We start from the raw sequence: 24,112 nt of genomic DNA, 5'->3' as shown, positions 1-24,112 counted from the left end.
CCTATTTTCTTTTTACAAAAACCTTTTTTTTTAATGTCACGATCCCTTTAAGTGGTCAAAGTCAACAGTTGTGCTTCTCCCTCTTCTGAAGATCCATAGCGTCGCACTGTCTCCCCAAGGAGACCAGCCTCCGCACAGGCACCTCTGTCGCCAGGGCCGAGTCCCACCAGCTGTACTCTGGCGACAGGACACAGGAGGGCCTGTGATCGATCAGGTATCGGTTCAGGTAGCTCTCCTCCAGGCCCTCGGCCCTCACGCCTCCTTCCTGGTCCTGGAGAATGAGCAGTGAGCAGGCACGGGTCAGGTGATACACCTCCGTGGCCAGCCCGCCGTACAGCTCCGAGGTGTAATAGTAGTCGCCCTCGTCCTGATCCACGCTGGCCGCAGAGATTTCGTCGCCCTCGTAAGGGAAGTCCCGGCGCGGCATCCCGTAGAGTTCCGGGTGCAACGTGGCGACCAAGTCTCCCAGGATCTCTTCGCCCACGGGAGCCACAAACTCCTGGTCCACATCGGCGCAGAAGACGTACTCAACCTCGTTGCCGATTGGATCCTTGATGGCGGCAGCGAGCAGGGCCATGCGTCGCCGGGATAGCCTCTCCCACCCTGGCATCTCTGCCACGGGGACCACTCTGAGCTGTCTGTCGGGACCCAACTTAATGGGAGGCTCCAGGGCCCGAGGACTATCTGTCAGAATGTAGTAGGTGACCATACCACCAGGGAGGAAGTGGTCTTCAGCAGAGGAGAGGAAGCGTCGGAGGAATCTAGCATAGCCTCCGACCGCCAGCACCAGCAAACCCGTGCGGATCTCTTGCTGCATGAATTCCGCCCTTCGCCGCTCAGAGTTGCTGCTGTCGCCCCACACTAGAGGAACGCCCCACGACGTCTGCATAGGACGTTGCTTCTTTGGCACCCTGGCGGCCGCCATGCGGCCTTTCACCTCCCTGCCTCCGTCCAACCCCAGAGAATGGAGGAGAGGGCGAGCACTCCCCACCGGGACACTGGTCTTCCGCCCACGAAGGAAATCTGATGGAGCAAGAAGACACCCTGGAACTGTTACATATATCCTCAGTGTTCATTTAGCTCTGAGAGTGTACAAAATGGTACAAAAAGGAGGTTCCTTTTGTACACTCTTAGTACACACTCAGTTATGAATTCATAAACTGGGGATGTTTACTCAGCAATAACGTATCCTTTGTGGGAGAAATGGTGACAATTTACATTTGCATAGTTAAAATCATCTGTCATACTAGGCCCCGGGAAAAGGCCTTCCTTGAAGTGAACAGAATGAGAAATGAAAAGAACAATTTTTAGATTGTGTTAAGTTCAAATGAGGAGCTTATACATGTTTTATGGAAGAATCAGCTCCATACTCACATATGAGGAGACAAAGGAGTAGACAGTACAAGACTAGCTGTTTGCTGGTCACTTTGACGCGCCCAGCTGCTTTAAGGGACACACAAACACAAACACACACAGACAAATGTGCACACAAAAATACATGGTCATGCTTGAATAAGAAAGGCCCTATTTTGCATAGTGTGTGCTGCTGCTCTATAACAGCTGACACTGTCTTCTCTCTCTATAGGACCTCATTGACCAAACGGTTCATTAGAGAAAGAAAAAAAGTTCCAGGCTCACGTCAGGAATGAAAAGAATGCAGTGAGTATAAAGCAACTGCTGAAATGCGAGCTGCGCTCAACTGGAGTAAAAAAAATGACGAAGTATTGAAGTAACGTTGGCGACCTTTCAAATGGACGTGCACTCGTGCAGTCTTTGTCCAAAGGATTCGCATGATCTCTTGAACTGTAATTAAAGCACTAAACTTTCTGTCCTGGCCATGACATGAGGGAGAAAAGTCTCCTGAGAAACATTTGTGCTTCACACACGTTTCTATTTAGTTGCTCCAAGGTTTGTCTGCCATACGTATACAGTACATGAACACTAATCACATCACAATTCAGTGGTGAAAATAGGTGGAGTATTGTGGGTAAAGTTGTACTGACCTGAGGGCGGCCTGCAGAGAGGGAATAGCGCCATGCTGTGACCTGCTGGTGGCAGATAAACACACAAACCTCTGTGTCTAAGGCCTGGACCAATGCCACAATTCACTCCCTCTCTCTCATTCTTTCTCTGTCTTGCCAGCTTTCTTTCCCCCCCCTTCTTCTCCCTTCCGCACTCTCTGTCTGTCTCTCTGAAAATCTGCAACATAAGCTACTACACTGGTGACTTACCGACTGTCTTTGGTTGTTTTATTTCAATAATACCCAACTCCCCGTGTCTGTCTGTGCCTGATGTTTTTGTTCCCCTACTCCGACCCCCATCCTGCCTTTTTTCCCCTTCAGGATTTTTGCAGTATTCACTTCTGGAGCGTGCCCAATGAATGCAGCCACATGTGTGTGGAATCTGGACAGACTGGGGGACAGAATCTGGGGAAGATAAGACACGGAAAGCTATTGAAAGAACCAGCCGAAGAGGCACACTTTTCTGGTTTGACGTTTGCACTTGCACATTCTGCATAATGAGTACTTTTACTTTTGGTACTTTAAGTACATTTTGATGCCAATATTTTTGTACTTTTACTCAAATAGTGAACTTTGAATTCCGTTTAATATTATTGTTTACTATGAAAACCTGCATTTCCCGTCAGTGTCACGCCTCATGTCAGGCCTCCATATATGGTCACGCCACGTGACATCACGCCTCGTGACACGAATGGCCGTCTCCGTATATGAAGATCACGACACTGACCTCATCAAACCCTGGATAGCCATACATGGAGAAGACTGGATCATCACCTAGATCAACTGCATATTTGGAGCCGGTCAGCAACTCTACATCTGACCTCAAACCTCAAACCCGTAGATCTCCATATTTGGAGCTGACCCTTTCTGACATTCCATATGTTGATCCTTCCTCACCCGTCCTTCCTCTTCAATATCTCCATTTTGATTGATACCTAACCTGCCCATTCCAGGGCCAAATTAGCCACTGGGCCAGTGTGGCCATGGCCCAGGGGCCCTTGGCTCTCAGGGGCCCTTCGGAGAAACTGGACCACGCGGTACTGGGTTTGAGGCCCTCCATTGGCCGTTGATTGTGTTAGATTTAGGTAAAAAATATTAGAAAAAATGTAAAAACCCCAAACATTGTGTACGCATGCACGCTATTGGGGGCCCAACTACCAGACATGGGAGCACAATACAGTTCTTTATAAGAAAACATAAAAGATTAGCGAGAAAGAAGCATTAAAATAAGCAAAGAACATCAGTAAACAAAAGTGCTGATGCGTTCAAAGTGCGATATAGATAGGCTACAGACAGTACGTGATGTCCTATTCAAAGTGCTATTCACCTCATGATGTTGGTGTGTGGGCTCAGAGTTATGGGGGTCTGTGTGGCCTAATGCACACCAAACCACATGGGGGTATACTTGAAATGAATTTGTAGCCTCTGTCTGATGTCACAAATGACCATGAACTTCCCATTAAGGTGAACAGAGGACAGCAGACAGAGGGGGTGGAGAGAGGCCTGATGTGTGGACAGACAGAAGGAAGGAGATAGAGACAGAGAGCTGAACTGTAGACAAACACATCTGTAGTGTTCACTTTAAGATCTCTAAGGTCCACCCATCTGACCACTGGACACAGCAGCCAGCCATATGCATATGCTGTGTTAAGCTGCCGTGTTAAATGGTCAGGTGGTGGGCGGAAAGGACTCGGAATGCAGACGGGTTGAAACAGGATTTATTCACAAAAACGTCAAAACAGGCAAGGGGCAGGCACAAAGCCAAACGGCGGAAGGCAAGGTCAAGGTGTTTGAAATCAAAAGGGCAGTCAGCAAGGGAAGAGCTAGGTACTGGCAAACAAAACAGGGATCGGAAAAAGGAAAAAAATAGAACTAGGCTTAAGCAATGCTTGCATGAGCGCTTGGGAAAACACAAGACAATCTACTAAGGACTGGAGAGAGACTGAGGCTTAAGTACCGTGGGCATGATTGCAGGTGAGTGAATGCAGGTGGTCCAGACACACCCACTCCTAGGTCAGGGTGACAGAACTGGTTTTAGCATTTTCATTTTTCAGCATACTCTGGAAAAAAAGCCCTCTTTGTACGTGAAAGGCCCCAATATCCCCAGTCTCCGTCACGGCATGTATGTATGTGTATTAGGGCTGTCCCCGACTAAGATTTTTATAGCCTGCTAGGATTCGACTAGGATTGTCTAGTCGACTATTAGTTGACTAGGCAATTTTTTGTGGGGGCTGGTAAAAGTTACAGGTATGGTGTGTGTGATATTTAATGTGAGCTGGTTTAGGGCCAAGGGGTATATTTTCTAGATCTATAAGAGAATAGATATAACTGGTTGTATAAGTGGTTGCACCGCCCACACTTAACATGATGACATCATGGGACACTAAAAAGATTATACAGAATAAGTAAATAATAAATAACTAATACAGTCGGGCAATTGCAATCACACTAAATTCATAAACCCACATAAGTTATGTTAAACATCTCCATGAACTTGGTGGAAAGAAATGTTCTCAGCTCAGCTAAACAGGAAACAAATCAATGTACAGTATTCAATAAACAATAACATCAAATTAGCAACTAAATCAGGGGTTTTCAACTGATTATGGGAGGGGGGATATGGGAATAGTGTGGGGGGGGGAAATTGGGTTGAAATTAAATAATGACTGTTAAGGGCTTAATATAATGTGTTAATTCGAGGGGAATTAAATCAAGGCCAGTAATTATTTAACTGAAAGTGAGACATGGAGTGGTTCAGGGCTAAAAAAAAAGATTGAGAATCAGTGAACTATAATCCTCAGTTGCCCTTATTCTGTAAGTGTTCTTTTAACCTTCCATAGTAAACTCATGTTAACTGATTCATTGAAACTTGACCGAGCAGACACGTGTGATTCTTTATATGGGCACATTTTGTTAATAATGGTAATTTAACCAGGCAATCCGGTATACATTCCCTTGATATTCTAATTCCCTTTTCTGTGAAAGTTCTTGACGTCCGACTTCCCAATAACTGACAATATTGATGTGTCATCCTATAGTCCTACGTCACTAAGTAATTTAGTGCAGTTTCTCAACTAGTTAGTAGTGGTCGATAAAACAGATCTTCACTTTCCTACATTCCTACCTGAATGGTTTGGAAGCCTTTAGATTTTCGGGCACACGGGCCTATAGCCTATTGCGCTGATCAGAGGAATGGTCACTGAGTTATCCATCCATCCATCTATCTTCAACCGCTTATCCGTAGTCGGGTCGCGTGGGCAACAGCTCCACCAGAGGGCTTCAGACTTCCCTCTCCAGAGCAACATTAGTGACTTCCTCCTGGGGGATCCCGAGCTGTTCCAAGGCCAGTGAGTCGATGTGATTCCTCCAACTGCGCCTTGGTCTGCCCCGGGGTCTCCTCCCAGTGCCCCACTGAGTCACTGAATTATGGACATTTGAAATGTTAGAGACTGCTTTTGTGTGCATTTGTTTTCACTATTGTCATAGCAGATCCCTGAACAGCATTTGTGCAATGTTTGGTGGTGATTGGAGCAATCACCTGATGTGGCCCCTGGTGTGACTATTTTCATAATGGCAGACCCCTGAACAGTGTTGTGCCAAAATGTGCGACTTGGAGCAACACTTGGAGCACCTGCCTCATTCAAGGTTTCTTCGACTATGCATGCACCTCATGGTACCATAGCACCACAAAGGCCCTAAAACAAGGACTATGCATGCACCTCATGGTACCATAGCGCCACAAAGGTCCTAAAACAAGGCTCCAGACATCCCAAAACGGTGCCATGCACATGTGATAACGTGCAAAGCCACATAGTCGTAGTAATAATGGGATGTCGGAATTATGGTCAGTCCCCCCAAAAAAACAAACTGGTCAGGCTACTGCTTGGCCTCACTCCTACAGCTCACCTTACCCGTGGTTGGGATGACTTAGGGTACGACAGAGTACAGCAACTTGCAATGAGCCTGGTCTACAAGATGCGCTACACCACAAAGACACCCATGTACCTGTCAAACTACTTCCCAGTAGACAAAAACGTTACAACAAATACATCCATGCATACATTACAAAACAAAACAGAATGCTCTCGCAAGCTGGCCGCTCCTCACCCAGAGAATAAGGCACTTAATGCATCATGGTACTCATGTAATGAACATAGATTAAAAAAAAATCTGAAATCAAAAACAGACTGTATGCATATACTGTATGCAAATGCAGTAAAATGCTTTAATGACATGAGATAGGTACACAATTACAAACGTGCACAGATGTCAAATTACAGTATATTCGCAGGTTTGTATGTAAGAGACAAACTGAGGCCCATCAGAAGCAGGAGCAGGGTATTTGAAGATAAGTAACGATGGAGAATGTAAAGATATTGAAGGAGTTAATCGATTTAAGAGAACTGAGAGCTTTGAACTTGAAAGCACGTCGGCCGACTTCTTTTCTAATGTTGGTGGGGACAATGAGGTAGGCATACTCTGTATTCCTCAGATTATATGGTGAGCTAAAGGGATGCAAATACTGTTTTAAATATTCAGGGTAGTTAAAGTGAATGCATTTGAAGATGAATATCAGCCAATGAAAGTGCCAGTTGAGGGTCTCACATAACACAATGATGGGTCATATAAGGACACCTTAGTATGAATCTGCAGAGCTTATTATAAATTACATTAAGAGGATAGAGATTTGTTTCAGAAGTATTTTGATAAACAGCATAGTCTATTATTGGAAGGATTAGTTGTGAGATAATTATTTTTCTGACCTGAAGGGTGAAACAATTAAGTGTACTTTAACAGAGGTACATATGGTAGGCATGTTGAGTGATGGTGAGGTCAAATCAGTTATGTTCTCTTCAACCACAAGATGGCAGTACTCAGCAGGAAATACCCGCAGCTGGTGCAGAGCAATAACCATTAGGGGTTTACTGTACAAAGTACAGTGGTTAGGTTAGATAGTCATTATGGCTAAATGACAATTTTATGTGATATTACAATCAATCAATGACACTATTGTGTGGAATTTGTGAAGAGATGAAGCAGGCAGCAGTAGGCTATTAGTACTTATACAACTCGTCGTTCCTGCTGTTAAAAGGCTTTCAACTGTTTGTGAACTCCCCAAATACAGTTGCCAAAATAATTATTTTGATATGCTAGCATTCATTCACTTTTCTAATTTAGTGGTAGACTATCTCATAATAGAGGGTATGCGCGTGATATCAGTTATACGGGAACACCTACTGAGTGGCAAGAAAACTACTTTCTGGCCTTGACAGCCCATACATCCCAACAGAAAAGTCCTAATTAATTGCATTAAATGACGTTAAACAATGTTGAACTCATTTTTCCACTCAATTTGCCACTCGTTTTTCCATTCACTTTATGCATGCACATACCCTCTATAGTTCTGATTGGGGTGCTGGTTACACATGTGTTAAAGAAATGGTCAAATAATTGTGACCTTCATCCCGTGGGCCGGGGAAAAAAGCTTCACCCAACTGATCGCTGCCCACAGCAGAGCACGGATAGGAGGGCAAGCGTGTTGCTCAGGAACACATCTTCGACACACTGCTGGCCAGCCCTGGAACTTCGAACCTGGGACAACCACTCTGGGGACAACCCTCTACGTCTTCCAAGGCAGACTCTCTAACCATTCCGCTATAATATGGCCACCCTTACATTCTAACGGCAAAAAACTCAAAATACTCTCAAGAGGTCACTTTGCAGTTTATTACGATAAATATTTTTTATATTTTTTTGTACATCCATACAGAAATGTTTGCGACATAATAGCTTGTGTAAACAACTTGGGGACAAGAAGCATCAATCAAATCCAAAAGAAATTAAAAAAAATAAACGAACAAACGTCACTGGCTACTATAGAGTATAGATAAATTACAGCAGGGAGGATGAATGTAAACCATTTCCCCCTCATATCATCATCATGTCTGTCCTATAGGAGTCACCTTGGCGGGCTGGCAGAGAAGCAGGGTTGGCGGGCAGTTCCAAAACATTTCACACAGACCTGGAGGATAGGGACTCTGCATAGATGCTCCATAGCAGTGGTTCTCAACCTTTACAGGCCGTGAACCCCCCCCCCAAAAAATAATCATATTTGAACTGGAAGGAACACGTTATTCCAACGAGTTCCTTTCCCCTCCATCAGGCGCCCCGGCTGGCCAGGGGGAGGCAGTTTAGATACCAGGATTACTGCATGTTTTTTGTGAGGGTACCTACCCTAGGGGACACGGGGACCATTATTACTTTTGATGCAATCTGACTCCCGTTTCTGTTTAGTTTTTTAAGGTATTAAACGTCCTTAAATTGTCACTTCACTGTCATCTGGGGACCCCCCCCCCCCCCCCAACTCACGTGGGGAACCCCCTGGGGGTCCAGACCCACAGGTTGAGAACCACTGCGCCGTAGCACCATTATTATAAACGTCTATAAAGTGATATATCGTTGCTGCCGGGTCGAAAACTAATGTCCAAAACTGTTACTTTTCAAGATTCAAATTAGAGATTTGAAATATAGACAATACAAGGTTTTTAGTAAAAACCTTGTATTGTCTATATTTCAAATCTCTAATTAGATAGAGAGAGAGAGAGACTTATAAAACTCTCACACGCTTTGTTGGCACCCTGAGAATAAGTTATTTCAACAGATTGCTGTTAGCCAATAGAATAGATGATTACCGGTAGTTACAATTTCTGTCGGTTATGTATTCTATTCCATCGTAGAATAATAATTTGAATATATTTGAATTCTTCACAAGAGATTTGCCCTATACATGGAATAAAGTGAGTTAGTGTCCTACCATTGCACAAAACATACTTGTAAATTAGATAGATTACTGAAACATGACGAAAAAACAATAAATAATAACCGTGAATTGTTTGGGATAAAGTGTGGCAATCTGGATGTTTACATTTTCAATTTCACCAAAACAATATTACAATCATTGTCTTCATATAATATATTGATGTTATAGGTACCATTTACAAAACATATAATCTAAAAGGCATGAATGAGAAGGCTGTGAAGAGAAGACAGACTACTAGGTCCCCAACGCCCATATTCCTTCATTTGCCTGCTTTCTTACGGTCCAACTATTTGTATTCAAGTATGGTTTTCTACTGTATGAAGGGAGGCTCTGGTTTCTACTGTATAGTAGATGCATACGGTAACTTTATCCATATTTGAATCACACAAATGCAATATGAGAATCTGCTGTCTATCTGATCCAATAAATTAATGTAGGCTACTAGGCTATGGATATTTAAACATGAAGGCGAGGAGGTCAGAAAGGGGCGTATACTTAGTTTAGACTAGTCATTGGTTAGACAAGGGTTAAGGTTGTGTTTAGGTGTGCTGCCCCGTGCAAGGTTAGGTTTAGGGTGAGGATTTGAGATAGGTTGTAGTTGTAGGACTAATGACTGGTCTAACCAATGACTAGTCTAAACCAAAAACTGTCTAAACTAAGTACTGCACCCGGTCAGAAACGCAGCACTTTCTGGGAACAGGAGCAGCACTGAGTGGAAATGTGCTCCAACCCTATGTCTTCCTCTCTTCTCATTCACTTCCTTCATTATGCGTTACCTTCCTTATTCTACATTTGTCTCCCGGTGGTGCCTCGGGGACTGCGCATTAGTCCGACATCTCGTTAGCCCGATAACGACGTGGCCGGTTAAGACTCACTTAAGTGGTGTCCACGTGCGGTCAGGGTTAGGGTTTGGGGTCGGATTCATGAGCGGTCAGACCAGTGCCACACTATACAATACAGGTGTGTCGCACAGAGAATAGCGGTTCTACAAGCTCACAATGCGGCACGAATGCAATGAGTTGAGAGCTTGTAGATCTGCTATTATCTGCCTTTCTCGGTGCATAAATTAGGCTTTACCCTTTCCTCTACAACCACCCTGTCCCCAGCTCTGCTCTTTAAACCCAAGTCCTCACTCGTTCCCTTGCCCTAACCTTCCCCCTCCCTTTCTTTCCCTGCCCTGCCCTTCCCCTCATCCATTCCTCTCCTCCCCTCCCCTCTTCTTGGCTTCTTCACTGGCTGTCGTCAGCGACCATGTTGAACAGCGCCTGCAGCAAAGATCTGTGGTCGTCTCTGAGGCCGTCGCTGTAGTCACTGTAAAGACTGTCCTCTGTACCTCTGTGTTTGTTTTTGAGCCTGTCTAGAGCCTGGTCGACGTTTTGATGCAGGTGGTGGGCATGTTGGGGGGACAGGCTCTTATCCAGGCGTTGCCTCCCCCAGGAGGAGGCCCTGGCTGGGGTTTGGGGCCCAGATGCCGGCGTCTGCCTGTTGAAGGCTGTGTGTAGGAGCCGCAGGAGGGCCAGAGAGGGAGAATAGGATGAAACCGCGGGGGTCTTTAGGTCCTGCTGGGGGTTGGTGGAAGGCAGGTCTTGGGTGGCCTGCGTCTTCTGAGGGGGGTGAGACTGCGTGGGCTCCTTCGCATGGTCAGATAGACAGAGAAGTGGTTTAGTGAAGTGTTGTGCATAAGTATTACTGGCAAATAAACAAGACTAGTCAAAAAAGTGCCATTAGCGGGCACTAGAGGTCATGCTTCTCCAGCTTTCGATTTTCAACAATTTTCATTTCAAGGACCCCCAATTTCATATGCAACAGGCTATGGTCCCCCATTTAATGGCATTTCTATCTCTGGGACCCCAATTTATATTGTAAAATCAATGTTAACTTAACTCTGAGAGTGTACAAATGGAACCAAATGGGCCCGTTGTGGTCCATTTGGTTCCATTTGTACACTCTGAGTTACAGACCATTTAGTTCTAAACTATCATTTAGCTGCAGGGACCCCCGGGAACTCCCTCAAGGACCACTAGGAGTCCCCAGAACCCCACTTTGGGAACCACTGTTCTAGGGAGCATGAAAAATTCTATGGCAAAGCAACCATTATAGTTTTTGGAACCACAGTATTGGATGGCCGGATACATTTGCTGTCGTCAGAGCCCTGCCACACTGGGGCTAAAATGCTTTGAGACAGATGTGAGGCTCTTTAGATATTTATATTAGCAGCAATAGAAGTGCATTGTTAATTGTGTCCCTGTGATCTGTGACACACAGATTCCCATAATGTACACATAAATACTCCTTTAGTAGTCCCATATGTAGAATGTCCCATTTGACAAGTTCAGATCTATGAAGTGTATAAATGGGGGGAGGGAGTGTACACACAAAGCCACACGTCAAAGTCTATGGGAAATCAGACACGGGGGGGGGGGACACACACATAATGTACATCGACACATGGTGATGTATGTTTGTCTGACATACACACAAAGCCACACGTTGGAGTGCTTAGCACCGCTCAAAAATACCTCAAAATTGTACGTAAGTAGAGTAGACTACTTGAGTAAATGGGCGTAGTTTCGTCACACCAGTGTTGTTTTTGTCAAATGTTCGTCGACTACCTTTTTTCACTGGCGAAAACTAAATGGAAACTAAATTTAAACTAAGCTATGATGACTAAAACTGAGACTAAAAATAGTGACAATTTCGTCAACAAATAAACACTAGACTAAAATGTAAAAGGAAGGGACTAGTGGACAAGAGATCCAGTGTAAGTCATCTTACACTTGGTTGCATGCTGAAAATAGCAGATCTACAAGCTCCAACGCGTCGCAGCACGACGCATTATGAGCTTGTAGATCGGCTATTTTCAGCAAATGTAAAATCAGTCATTACGACGGCATCAATGCCTGCCAAAATTAATTTTAGTCGAATAAATCACCTGTAGATTTAGTCGACTAAAACCTTTTGATATTTTGTCGAACACCAAAACATTCCAGGTGACTAAAACTAAATTAAAACGTTTCAAGAGACTAGTATACGACTAAAACTAAAACTAGAAATGTGCTGCCAAAAACACCACCGCTCCCTCCTCACCTCCATCATGTGTTCGACGCCCCGCCGGTCGTTCTGCACGGCGTTGTAGGGGACGTACACCCTGGGCGTCTTCATGTGCTCCGGCTTCTCCGACGTCCCGTGGAGAATGAGCTTCCAGCTCAGGATCCGACCCTCGTTCTCCATGCGGCCGGACTGCGAGAGAGGGGGGGCCCAAAATGGTGCCGTTATGGTTTAACATCAGTGTTCTGTACGACAACAACAGTACAAACTAAACCAACACGTTGGATTAATTACTTGCGCGAGCAGAGCGCGCAAGTACTGTTTTCGGCTGCGTATGTCGGTGACTGCCTCGGTCGGGCCAATCAGGGATTGGGATTTTTTTGTGGTCCGGCTTGAGCCAACCGGAAGACCTCAATGACAACATTTATGTTGTTATGTATGTGATTTAGGGTTATTGTCTCCGCCAGGCCGACCGAACTATGGTTCAAGAGTTATAGGCCGAAACCTATAGCGTCACAATGAGGCCAATATGGCCGAGCGACGGCACCAACATACGGAGCCAATCCAAGTGGCCGAGGGGGGCACCAAAAATACACCATCCCTGATTGGCCGAGCGACATCGACATATGTGGATGACGTAACCAATTTGAGTTTAAAACTTATATAATAGGACACTTAAAACATTTAGAAAACATTGTATAGTGGATATCTCGAATGGGTTTTATAGACATAACTCCGATATTTCGATAAAATGATTGGAGTCTGCTTATGGCAAATTAAATTGATTTGACATAACTTAAAAAGTCCATGGATGCTGATACCGTATGTTTCCCGTTTGCCAAAGAAGCTTGCAATTTACAATGTAAAGAGAATATACATAGGCAAGACATCCTCGCACGTTGGGTGGTCTGGAATAGACATGGGGTGGCAGAAGGGGAGAGGGACGCGCTCTGCTCGTGCACAAGTAGGCCATTCATGTCCAACTTGTTGTTAGCTCGACAGAGTGCATTTCTAGTTTTGAGCGGCAACAGCCGCCTCCAACGCATGGCCTTTTTCCCCCCACCATGATGCCATGTGGCAGCCTATGTCTATGGACTTTATACAGAACCTTTTATTCCGTATAAACCTTTTAGGGGACTGTGGGCCTCAAATATGTCCTCCCTCCCGTGACTTCATACATGATCATCGAGATGTAAGGCTTCATTCACACTATTAATCGTATACAGCTTTTGTCCCCCACATGTCTCACACGTCTCATATTAGAAAGGAGAAATTAGGTCATATGTGCCTCAAATATGACGTACATTAAATGCCATTGACAATGAAGGGGAAATTTACGTCATATGTAGACGAGCAAACCGGCTAACCAATCCCATGAATTCAGGTGTTCATGAGATGATGTATAATGATAAGAGCGCCCCTCACTTCACAGGGGTGTGATTTTTTCATATGTAGGCCACTGCACTATGAACCGTCCCGCCAAGTGTTGTACAATGCACATGCTGCCCTTATGGTTTCTGAAAGAAAAAATCCTCAATTTGAGTTTTCCAATTTTCCCATTCAAGTCAATGGGAAAAAGTAATTCAGTAATAAATTAATATCTACTAGAAATACACTCTGTCGAGCTTTTGGCCTACTTGTGCGCGAGCGTGCAACATATTCACATTCTCACCGCTAGCTACAATGTGTTCAAAAATATTTTACGTTTCCTATAAGCCTATAAGTTTGAAACTCAAAATTGGTTACGTCATCCACATATGCCAGTGTCCCTCGGCCAATCAGGAACCACCGTTTTTACATAAACATACATAGTTATAGTTACGTCACCAGCCAATGCCTGATTGGCCGAGCGACGCCACCACCAAAAATTCACAATGCCTGAATGGAGTCACCAACACACGCAGCCTAAAACAGTCCTGAATGGAGTCACCAACATATGCAGCCTAAAACAGTCCTGAATGGAGTCACCAACATATGCAGCCTAAAACAGTCCTGAATGGAGTCACCAACATACGCAGCCGAAAACAGTCCTGAATGGAGTCACCAACATACGCAGCTGAAAACAGTCCTGAATGGAGTCACCAACATACGCAGCCTAAAACAGTCCTGAATGGAGTCACCAACATACGCAGCTGAAAACAGTCCTGAATGGAGTCACCAACATACGCAGCCTAAAACAGTCCTGAATAGAGTCACCAACATACGCAGCCTAAAACAGTCCTGAATGGAGTCACCAACATACGCAGCCGAAAACAGTCCTGAATGGAGTCACCAACATACGCAGCCTAAAACAGTCCTGAATGGAGTCACCAACATACGCAGCCTAAAACAGTCCTGAATGGAGTCACCAACATACGCAGCCGAAAACAGTCCTGAATGGAGTCACCAACATACGCAGCCGAAAACAGTCCTGAATGGAGTCACCAACATACGCAGCCTAAAACAGTCCTGAATGGAGTCACCAACATACGCAGCCGAAAACAGTCCTGAATGGAGTCACCAACATACGCAGCCGAAAACAGTCCTGAATGGAGTCACCAACATACGCAGCCTAAAACAGTCCTGAATGGAGTCACCAACATACGCAGCCGAAAACAGTCCTGAATGGAGTCACCAACATACGCAGCCGAAAACAGTCCTGAATGGAGTCACCAACATACGCAGCCTAAAACAGTCCTGAATAGAGTCACCAACATACGCAGCCGAAAACAGTCCTGAATGGAGTCACCAACATACGCAGCCTAAAACAGTCCTGAATGGAGTCACCAACATACGCAGCCTAAAACAGTCCTGAATGGAGTCACCAACATACGCAGCCTAAAACAGTCCTGAATGGAGTCACCAACATACGCAGCCGAAAACAGTCCTGAATGGAGTCACCAACATACGCAGCCTAAAACAGTCCTGAATGGAGTCACCAACATACGCAGCCTAAAACAGTCCTGAATAGAGTCACCAACATACGCAGCCTAAAACAGTCCTGAATAGAGTCACCAACATACGCAGCCGAAAACAGTCCTGAATGGAGTCACCAACATACGCAGCCTAAAACAGTCCTGAATGGAGTCACCAACATACGCAGCCTAAAACAGTCCTGAATGGAGTCACCAACATACGCAGCCTAAAACAGTCCTGAATAGAGTCACCAACATACGCAGCCGAAAACAGTCCTGAATGGAGTCACCAACATACGCAGCCTAAAACAGTCCTGAATGGAGTCACCAACATACGCAGCCGAAAACAGTCCTGAATGGAGTCACCAACATACGCAGCCGAAAACAGTAATTGCGCTCTGCTCACGCAAGTAATTAAACTGTACAACATATCGACTAAAATCTTATGACATTTAGTCAACTAAACCAGAATAACACTAAGACATTCCAGGTGACTAAAATATGACTAAAACTAAATGAAGTTTCATTCCAAGGACTATGACTAGACTAAAATAGAAATTTGCTGCCAAAAACAACACTGGTGTCAAACTTTTGGGGTGTCCTGTTCTCCCAGAAATAAAGTCAATGAATAATACTGCTCCACTGCGGCACGGCTAGCGTTATCTACCAGGAAATACTCATGATTGTTCAGTCTATTGGATAGTATATTGTATTGCCAACAATTAAAAGCACAATATCACCAATTAAATGCAGCACCTTGTAGTCCCTTTAAGCCCTGACAAAGTATACAAACAAAATAGTATATGTAGAAAAACAAATGATAAATACTAATAGTGAAATACTGCTGCTGGTGTGAATTCAGGTTACATAAACCAAGCGTAAAAACATGTACCGGTAAATATGGATTTCTAAAAACATACCGTAAACCCACTAGACTTAGTAAACTGGACCTGCTCTGTAGTTTTTCGCTTTCCCCTAGAATATGCTGGGTTTAAATCTAAAATCCAACACAGTATGACTGACAAAAACAAACACAAAACAATCTGTGAACAGTATTCAGGTAGGCCTAGGCAACTATACTTACAGCAGCTTCCATATGCCAAAGCAACTGAAAGTGCTTTACAGGATAAAAACAAATACAATCAGAGTGCAACAGTGCACTTTAAAAATTAATAGAGAATAGAAGATACAAGGTCTTATTACAATAAAATAAGTAATAAATTAAGTAATAAATTATAACAAATACAAATGGTAGCGTTCACAAGAAATGTGTGAAATACAGAGAGCCACGCCATTAAAAAATATGATTTTGTAATTGAAAATATCACACGCAAATTAACTCATGTTGATGACATCATATTGATCACATTGGTCTTGCCCAAATATGGAGGCATGGTAGAATGATCTTACGAATAGATTGTGGAGTGTTCTCGACAATAATATTGTGAACGAAACAAAACGAAATAAAACTAAACAAAACAAAATTAAATGGGATGCCTTTTCACCAGGGAGTTAGTGTGAACACTCTCCTAGCAGCAATTCCTCCTGCCAAACACCTTGGTCTTTTGGCTCGCACTCTTATTCTTCAGCAGAGACGGCACCATACAAGACACGGAGACCCTGGTGACACTGAGCTGCTGCTCTGCCTCCCCGGTCGCCTGGGTGCGTATCTTGGGGAAGCATATCTCCTCCAGCCCTTTGAGGCTCTGCAGGAGTTTCCCCAGCTTGTCCCTTATCTCGTCCCCTGCCCTTTCCATCTGACTCTCCATGTCCATCATCGTCTGAACTCTTCCGCTCAGAAGCTGGTTCTCTTTCAACAGGTCTATTTTCTCTTTGTCCCAGATTTTCTCCTTTGTGAGAATCTCGTTCCTGAAGTACTCGTCCATATCTTTCTGCTCCGTTTCCCAGAGCTTCTCTTTAATTTCCATCTCCTTCATGATGCCAGCTAGCTCGGATTGGAGTTTTTTATATGCGGTCTGCATCTTTGAGGTCATTTCCTTCCTTCGGTCATCCATTTGATTGAGTTCTGTGACTCTCTTCTCTTTAAACAGTTGAATCTCATCCTGGTTTTGTATGTGCTGTTTCTTCATGCGTTCAGCCTTCACACTCGCCGCGCTAAGATGCTCTTTCAGAGTCTGGTTTTCTTTCATCTTTTTCTTCTTCTCCCTTTCCCATTGATGCTTCTTTGTGAGTAGTTCTGCTCGGAAGTGATCTTCTATACTTTTCTGCTCCTTGTACCAAAGTTTCTCTTTGTTATTAGATTCATTCTCTATGTGGATTCGCTTTCTCCTTTCGTTCTCTTCCTGCTCCCTGATGGTGCACAGCTGCTCCCGGAGCTCTTCATTGGCCGGTATCATGCCTTTGGTTATCGAGAGGGTGGCATTGAGGTTCTCCTGATACTTTTCATTGCTTGCCTTCTGTTCGACGAGAGCCTTGTCAATCTTTTTCATCTTCTTGTTTTTTGCAATCTTTTGGGAGTTCAGTGACGGCATTGCATACTCGCAACAAAATTTTATCGTGTCCATGTCCTCGATCTTTTCAAATCCCTCCCTGCTTTCTCTTGCATCATCCAACAGCTTATTCAAGGCCCCATCCTCCTTGTCGAATGCCATGCCTAACCGATCCTTCACCTTATTAAACTCATAATCAAGTTCAAGTTGATCCTTTTCGATCTGGCGTTGAACTCGCGTGTTAACATGGCCCATCCTTGACCCCTTGTTGTGGCCTTAATGTCGTAGCCCTACCAGATCGCTGTAGATAATACAGGCGCTTACTAGATTTGTACAAGCAGTGGAGGTTTTCAGGCCTATATACTGATCATGCGTGACGTCTCGCGACGTCACCAGCCGTACCGATTATGGAGTTATGCATCTTCCACGGCGATCGGCGAAAAACAACAACACTGAATTGTGTTTTTGAGGGGCCCTAGCCCCTCTTATGCCCAGCTTTCCAGGTTCGTGTGAACACAAACATTGGTTTGTGATTGGCTGATCACCCCATAGTGATGATTTGATTGGCTGAGCAAAGTACATATTGAAGCTAAAAGTGAGGACGCAAATTGTGATTGGCCGGAATGAGATGATAGGATGTTGTATGATGATAAGAGCGCCCCTCACTCACAGGTCTGATTTTTTAGGGGCGTTAGCCCCTCCTTTTGTCCCCACACGTCTCACTATTTGCCATTGACAATGAAAGGAGAAATTAGATCAAATGTCCGCCAAATATGACGTAAATTTAACCAACCAATCACGATGATGTATAATGATAAGAGCACCCCTCACCCCTTCACACGGGTGCAGACCAAGGCGCAGTTGGAGGAAACAACTGGCCTTGGAACATCTCGGAATCCCGAGACGTCACAAATGTTGCTCTGGAGAGGGAAGTCTGGAGCACTCTGGTGGAGCTGTTGCCCCCACGACCCGGACTACGGATCGCGGGGGCATGCCAGTGGTGAGCCAGTCTGCTATCTTTGAAAAATCGTGAAAATGCGGCACAAATCTATATATTCTTTCAGAGCGAACGTTTTTTTTATTTCGACGTCAGACCTAAATGGGTTTTAAAGAACCCGTGCCGTGCAACTCACCGTGTCTGTGACCCTTAAGGTCCAGGTGCCAGTGGGGTCCTCGCCCCACGTGTGGACAGACATGAAGTCCCAGTTCCTGAAGCCGTTGGAGGACGTGTCCCGCTCCCGCTCAGCCAACAACACGGTACTGGTGCCTGAAGCCAAACAACAGGGAATGATTGATGATGCTGTATTGCAAGCCCTTTTGGGATTTAATAGATACTACTTTAATGTTTGTTTAGGGCAGTAAATGATGACGTAAGACATCATCTCGCTGATATAAATACATCTTGCAATGCATTTATTTCATTTTTCACAGACATGAGAATGTCAACATGCACCCAAAAGTCTGGGCGCGAGGGTGATCGCTAGGGTTTACTTATTAAGTAAGTACTGCGATCGGCTGGGTATGCATGGTCCCCAATCAGGGACCAGCATCTCTGGCAACGTTATTAACTGCCAATGAGTGACCATTATTCCTGGTGATGCCAGTGGTGATGTCATTAGCATCGCCAGTGGTTATGCCATTGGTGAGCGCACCTCATGGCGCACAAGTAGGCCATGTATGGCCTACTTGTGTGCAAGGCGCAAGTTGGCACCTCGACAGAGTGCATTTCTAGTTGATTTTGTATTCATCTTTAGGGCCCCAAATCATACCCCTAGAAAGTACTAGTGTCTATTTAAAACACATAGTTTCTTTTGCACATTTTGACAGCAGAAACTGCCTGTCATAATTTCATAATATATATTGGTTAAATCTAAAAGTTATCTGACTGAACTATGGTTAAACACAAAACCAGTCTGCTAACCTGACGGCGAGGTCAGTGTGATGTGCAGGTCTCCTCTCCTGGTGTACTCGATGCTGGCCTCCACCTGCACATGTTCCAGTGAATGCACCGCGTTCTCCTGCCCCGCACAGGCCTTGGTGGGGATCTCTATGGTTATCTCTCCTGCTGCCTTCAGCGCCCTTTGGGAGGAATTGGTCATTAGTCCGATTCTACAAAATGCCTTCAAAATCAGTAGCTCAAAAACGTCCAAAAATAGCAGATTTACAAGCCTGCAACGCGCTGTGAGCTTGTGTCTCACAAGCACATAGCTGCTTTCTACGGAGCCCCTGAATGGCCATGCAGTCAAAATATATTTGATCTCGTCCGAGATAGTATCTTGTCCGGACGAGATATTATCTTGTACGGACAAGATATTACTGGAACACATTTCGTAATACCCCTATAGTGTCGGTATACAGAAACTCTGCCCACATTCTGCCATTCAAAGACATAATCCCTCTCCTTTTCCTGACGAAAACATGAATGAAGGGATTTCCCTGTGCAAGCTGACATGAAGCTAGAGGGGGCTGTGCTGGAGAATCAAATAGACAGGATCAAAGTCAGCTGGCTAGCAGATACATGGTTGTAACGAGGTAACAGATACATGGTTGTAACAAGGTAACAGCCACATGGGTGTCAGCGCCATTGAGTCTCATGAGCCAAAGCACATGGAAAAGAGCAAATGACAACTATATCAACCCAACTTTGGTTGATAGCAAAAGCTTCATAGCCATGAATGCTTTGTCCTCATTTGATGAACTGAGGACAACGCATGCATGGCTAAAGCTTTTGCCCGTGGCTACTAAATACATAACGTTGGCATCCCTTTACTTTGGGCATGTACAAATCTACAAGTTCATTGCGTCGGAATATAAAATAGGGCTTAAGTGGTTAATCCCCAAAGGACTGTAAACAAACCATTTAGTCAGATAACAGAGGGAAGGCTCTACTGTACTACTTCCATTTTGCACACTGTGCATGAGTTCACTGGAGGACACAGCTTAGCATTCTGTTATTAAATTCCATTATTCACCGGGCAAAAGTTAATTACTATTTCCGCATCCTGTTGAAAACAAATCTAAAACCCCTGTTTTCAGAACAGAACGTGTCACTGTCGTCCTATAAAGCCATTCCAGGCTTAAGCCTGATTTATTCTGGCATCGTGCGCCCCCCAAAATAGGCGACCTACAAGCTCACGATGCTGGTGTGTGACGTATTTTGAGCGTCAGCGACATATTGTGAGCTTGTAGGTCGCCTGCTTTGGGGTGCGTGACAACAGGGTTTTGTTATTTCCGCCATGGCTTCGCATGAAACCCAACAGATGTGTCCTTAGCACCGCAGATGGTTTTCATCTCATTGAACCAAATGTTTACGACATCAGGACATCAAATTCATTAAAAAATGAAGCACTCAACAGACTCAAGCACTCAATGAAAAATGAAGCACTCAAATAAATTAAGCACCAGAACCAGGCACTGGTGTGTAGACAAATTGATGACCCATGGCATGTTCATAAAAAAAGAGAAAAGAAAAATGAAATTAAAAAAATTAATTTATAACTACATTTTGTATTCTCCAACAGTTGCCTTTAATTCTCTTGTATGAGTTCCAGGATATATATTTTTTATTTCCTGGCCAAGAAGCAACCAACACACACTTGACAGGTACAAGCTTTAAAATGGTACCAGTAGTAAAACAAAGAATAAGAATAGCGAGACTAAAGCTGAACCCATACTTTGTCGTATGACCAAAAATAGCATAATTAATCAGTGGTAACTGTCCACAACCCACAGCATACGTACGTACCTGGGCTGGAAGGAGTCGTCGCGGACGATGCACTGCTTCTTCTCAGGGGCGTGTTTCCAGGTGGCGGGGTCGGCCAGGTCCACCAGGGCCTTGGCGTTGAGCAGGCCGAAGCCAAAGCGACTGTTGACCATCAGGCCCGCTCCGTTCCTCTTCCAGCCCGGGTTGTTGGCCAGAGGGTCAAACTCCGAGGTCCACACCACGATGTGCTGCAGGTCCCGCCACGTCAGCTCCGGGCTGGAGAAGAGGGTGACAGGAAGGAGACCGTTAGTATAATATATATATATCTGAAAATGTGTTAAAATCGATTGGAACTGGTGTCAATTTAAATCACGATTTGAATCGTGATGCAAACAGCAGTAAAAAAAAAGAAAAGAAAATCCAAGATCTTTGATCTTTGTGGCACTAAGTAAACTTGACAGTTGACTCTGTACTTGGTCTGCTGTTTTTCCCTCTACACACCAAACCTCTTCTGCGAGGCGCGGAACATACGCACACAGACAGGAAGGACTCTTAGCAACAGCTATTCAATGTGATGTTTTTTTTTGTGGCAAATATGCCCCTCAGAATAGGGATTCTAGGGTTCAAGTGGTTGTAAAAATGTTTAAAAAAAGAAATCGCAAAAGGATTTGGCCAACCCCCTGTAGTAATACTGAGGATCCCTTAGGGGTCCTGGACCCCTTGCTGTATAGATTGTGTTAACAGGTTCACTGGGTGTGTGACGTATTGCTTACTTCTGTTCCAGTGCCAAAGCAAATATCCCAGCAGCCAGTGGGGCGGAGGCCGAGGTTCCAGTGTGCGTCTCCGTACACTCGTTGTGTAGATCTGCGCTCGTCTGTAACAAGAATGAGGGACAAAATAATATAAAAAGAAAAACACATTCCCTGCTGTTCTCCGTAATGAGGCCAACGTATGCGGGTTCTAGGTTGCTATAGGCAACGAATACAACCGGAAGGAAACATTTTGCCTGCCACAGATTTTGAAAAAAATGCATTTATCTCTGATTCTTTCTCGGAAAATCTACAAGCTCGCAACGTGGCGCAAAGCGACGAGGTTGTGCGCTTGTAGATCTGTTATTTTCTGGTTATTTTCCCGGGGGAAACGTCTAATCTCTCTTTTGGGTCTCGACCACGACCACTGCTTTACACCGCCGCCGGCACCACCACCACCACCACCACCACCACCAAGCAAACTACTTACAATCCTCTGGTCGGTGTAGTCCCCACTGCTGTACGCCGTGGCCAGGGTGGAGGAGCACTTCTCAGCGTACCAGGGCGACAGGCCCTGCTGGGACGCGCTGCTGATGGAGATGGTGTAGATGCTGTCCGTGTAGCCGTCGCAGTCACAGTTGTCACCCTGGCGGCCGCCGTTGCCCGACGCCCACACAAAGATGGACCCTTTGCCGCCACGGCCCTGAGGGAGACCAACGATGTGTGACATTGTCAATGTCCGGCACAGGCAGAATACCTTGTATAGGCCAATGTTCAAAAACGTCCAGGAAATGTTATAGGCGGGGGGGGGAAACAAACTTGTGTTCCAACCTTCCAAGCTTTGTTAATAAAAGAAGTACAGTGAAAATAGCAGATGTACAAGCTATGACATTGTAGCTCTTTTTTTTATAATTATGAAGTTTGTGCAAATCTTTGAATAAAGCAAACTTTTTTAATTTGTGGGTCCTTGACATGAAAAGTTTGAGAACCACTGACTTATTATTGTTATTTTTATATCATAAAAAGAAAAGAAAAAAAAAACAGAGATCATGTCGATTTTGAGAGCTGTGTGGTGGGTGTGGTATGACTGTACAGTATACTGTACCTTCTGTATGCCGTATTCGAAGGCCTTCTGGGCCAAGCGTCCGGGACCTTCCACCGTCTTGCCATCGTCGTTGGGTCCCCAGCTGGCACTGTAGATGTCCACATGGTCGGGGTTGAACCCGATAGAGCTGGCTTCAATGGCGTCGGTCACAATCCCGTCCAACATACGAATCCCTGCACGGGGAAAGAAATCACAGCAGATTCTTGGTGCCTCCTCGCCACCATTTGTACCTAGAGGCATGTCACAATTATTACATAATAATCGCCTAGCCTGGGCACCATTCCATTTCTGGTTCATGAACCGGTCGGGAGCGGATGATATCGCTACGTCATGTTGTAGTATTGTTTTGTAGTCAGCAATCTTCCGGAATTTCCTTTTCCCTCAAACCGATTTTTCTCAATAAAGCTACAGGCTACGAGAGCTTTTATTGTTATTCTTCCGGTTTGAGGGAAAAGGAAGTTCCATTTGATTGTTCCTGCCTGATGACTACAAAACAATGACTACAACATGACGTAACGATATCATCCTGATGACTACAAAACAATACTACAACATGACGTAACGATATCATCCTGATGACTACAAAACAATACTACAACTTGACGTAACGATATCATCCTGATGACTACAAAACAATGACTACAACATGACGTAACGATATCATCCTGATGACTACAAACAATACTACATGACGTAACGATATCATCCTGATGACTACAAAACAATACTACAACATGACGTAACGATATCATCCTGATGACTACAAAACAATAACAACATGACGTAACGATATCATCCTGATGACTACAAAACAATGACAACAACATGACGTAACGATATCATCCTGATGACTACAAAACAATACTACAACATGACGTAACGATATCATCCTGATGACTACAAAACAATACTACAACATGACGTAACGATATCATCCTGATGACTACAAAACAATGACTACAACATGACGTAACGATATCATCCTGATGACTACAAAACAATGACAACAACATGACATAACGATATCATCCTGATGACTACAAAACAATGACAACAACATGACGTAACGATATCATCCTGATGACTACAAAACAATGACAACAACATTACGTAACGATATCATCCTGATGACTACAAAACAATGACAACAACATGACGTAACGATATCATCCTGATGACTACAAAACAATACTACAACTTGACGTAACGATATCATCCTGATGACTACAAAACAATGACTACAACATGACGTAACGATATCATCCTGATGACTACAAAACAATGACAACAACATGACGTAACGATATCATCCTGATGACTAC

General features: G+C 44.4%; 2 protein-coding genes across 3 annotated transcripts in view; both read right to left on the bottom strand.

The window, feature by feature from the left end:
- Window positions 1–2,252, bottom strand: part of LOC310862546 (globoside alpha-1,3-N-acetylgalactosaminyltransferase 1-like) — a 3,374-nt gene extending 1,122 nt beyond the window's left edge. The window contains exons 1-3 of one of the 2 annotated variants that reach the window (XM_083770495.1): window positions 2,004–2,252; window positions 1,375–1,443; window positions 1–1,023 (exon numbers count right to left, since the gene is read on the bottom strand). The exon at window positions 1–1,023 is cut by the window's left edge and continues 1,122 nt beyond it. In XM_083770495.1, coding sequence (XP_083626621.1) covers window positions 62–1,023; window positions 1,375–1,443; window positions 2,004–2,208 — 1,236 coding nt within the window. In that variant the 5' untranslated portion in view covers window positions 2,209–2,252 and the 3' untranslated portion in view covers window positions 1–61. The remainder of the gene's footprint in view (window positions 1,024–1,374; window positions 1,444–2,003) is intronic. The other variant, XM_083770496.1, reaches the window with a different exon arrangement.
- A 7,818-nt stretch (window positions 2,253–10,070) lies between these two features.
- pcsk1 (proprotein convertase subtilisin/kexin type 1) overlaps window positions 10,071–24,112 on the bottom strand; it is a gene marked incomplete at its 3' end in the record, with an annotated part of 29,470 nt that continues 15,428 nt past the window's right edge. The window contains exons 7-14 of the mRNA XM_083772279.1: window positions 22,791–22,963; window positions 22,176–22,388; window positions 21,710–21,810; window positions 20,979–21,212; window positions 19,155–19,312; window positions 18,367–18,500; window positions 11,929–12,081; window positions 10,071–10,472 (exon numbers count right to left, since the gene is read on the bottom strand). Of these exons, the coding sequence (XP_083628405.1) occupies window positions 10,071–10,472; window positions 11,929–12,081; window positions 18,367–18,500; window positions 19,155–19,312; window positions 20,979–21,212; window positions 21,710–21,810; window positions 22,176–22,388; window positions 22,791–22,963 (1,568 nt within the window). The remainder of the gene's footprint in view (window positions 10,473–11,928; window positions 12,082–18,366; window positions 18,501–19,154; window positions 19,313–20,978; window positions 21,213–21,709; window positions 21,811–22,175; window positions 22,389–22,790; window positions 22,964–24,112) is intronic.

The sequence above is a fragment of the Protomyctophum parallelum genome (genome assembly GCF_964188405.1).
Source record: "Protomyctophum parallelum genome assembly, chromosome: 8".
Classification (NCBI taxonomy): Eukaryota; Metazoa; Chordata; class Actinopteri; order Myctophiformes; family Myctophidae; genus Protomyctophum; species Protomyctophum parallelum.
This window is presented reverse-complemented; position numbering and strand designations above follow the sequence as displayed.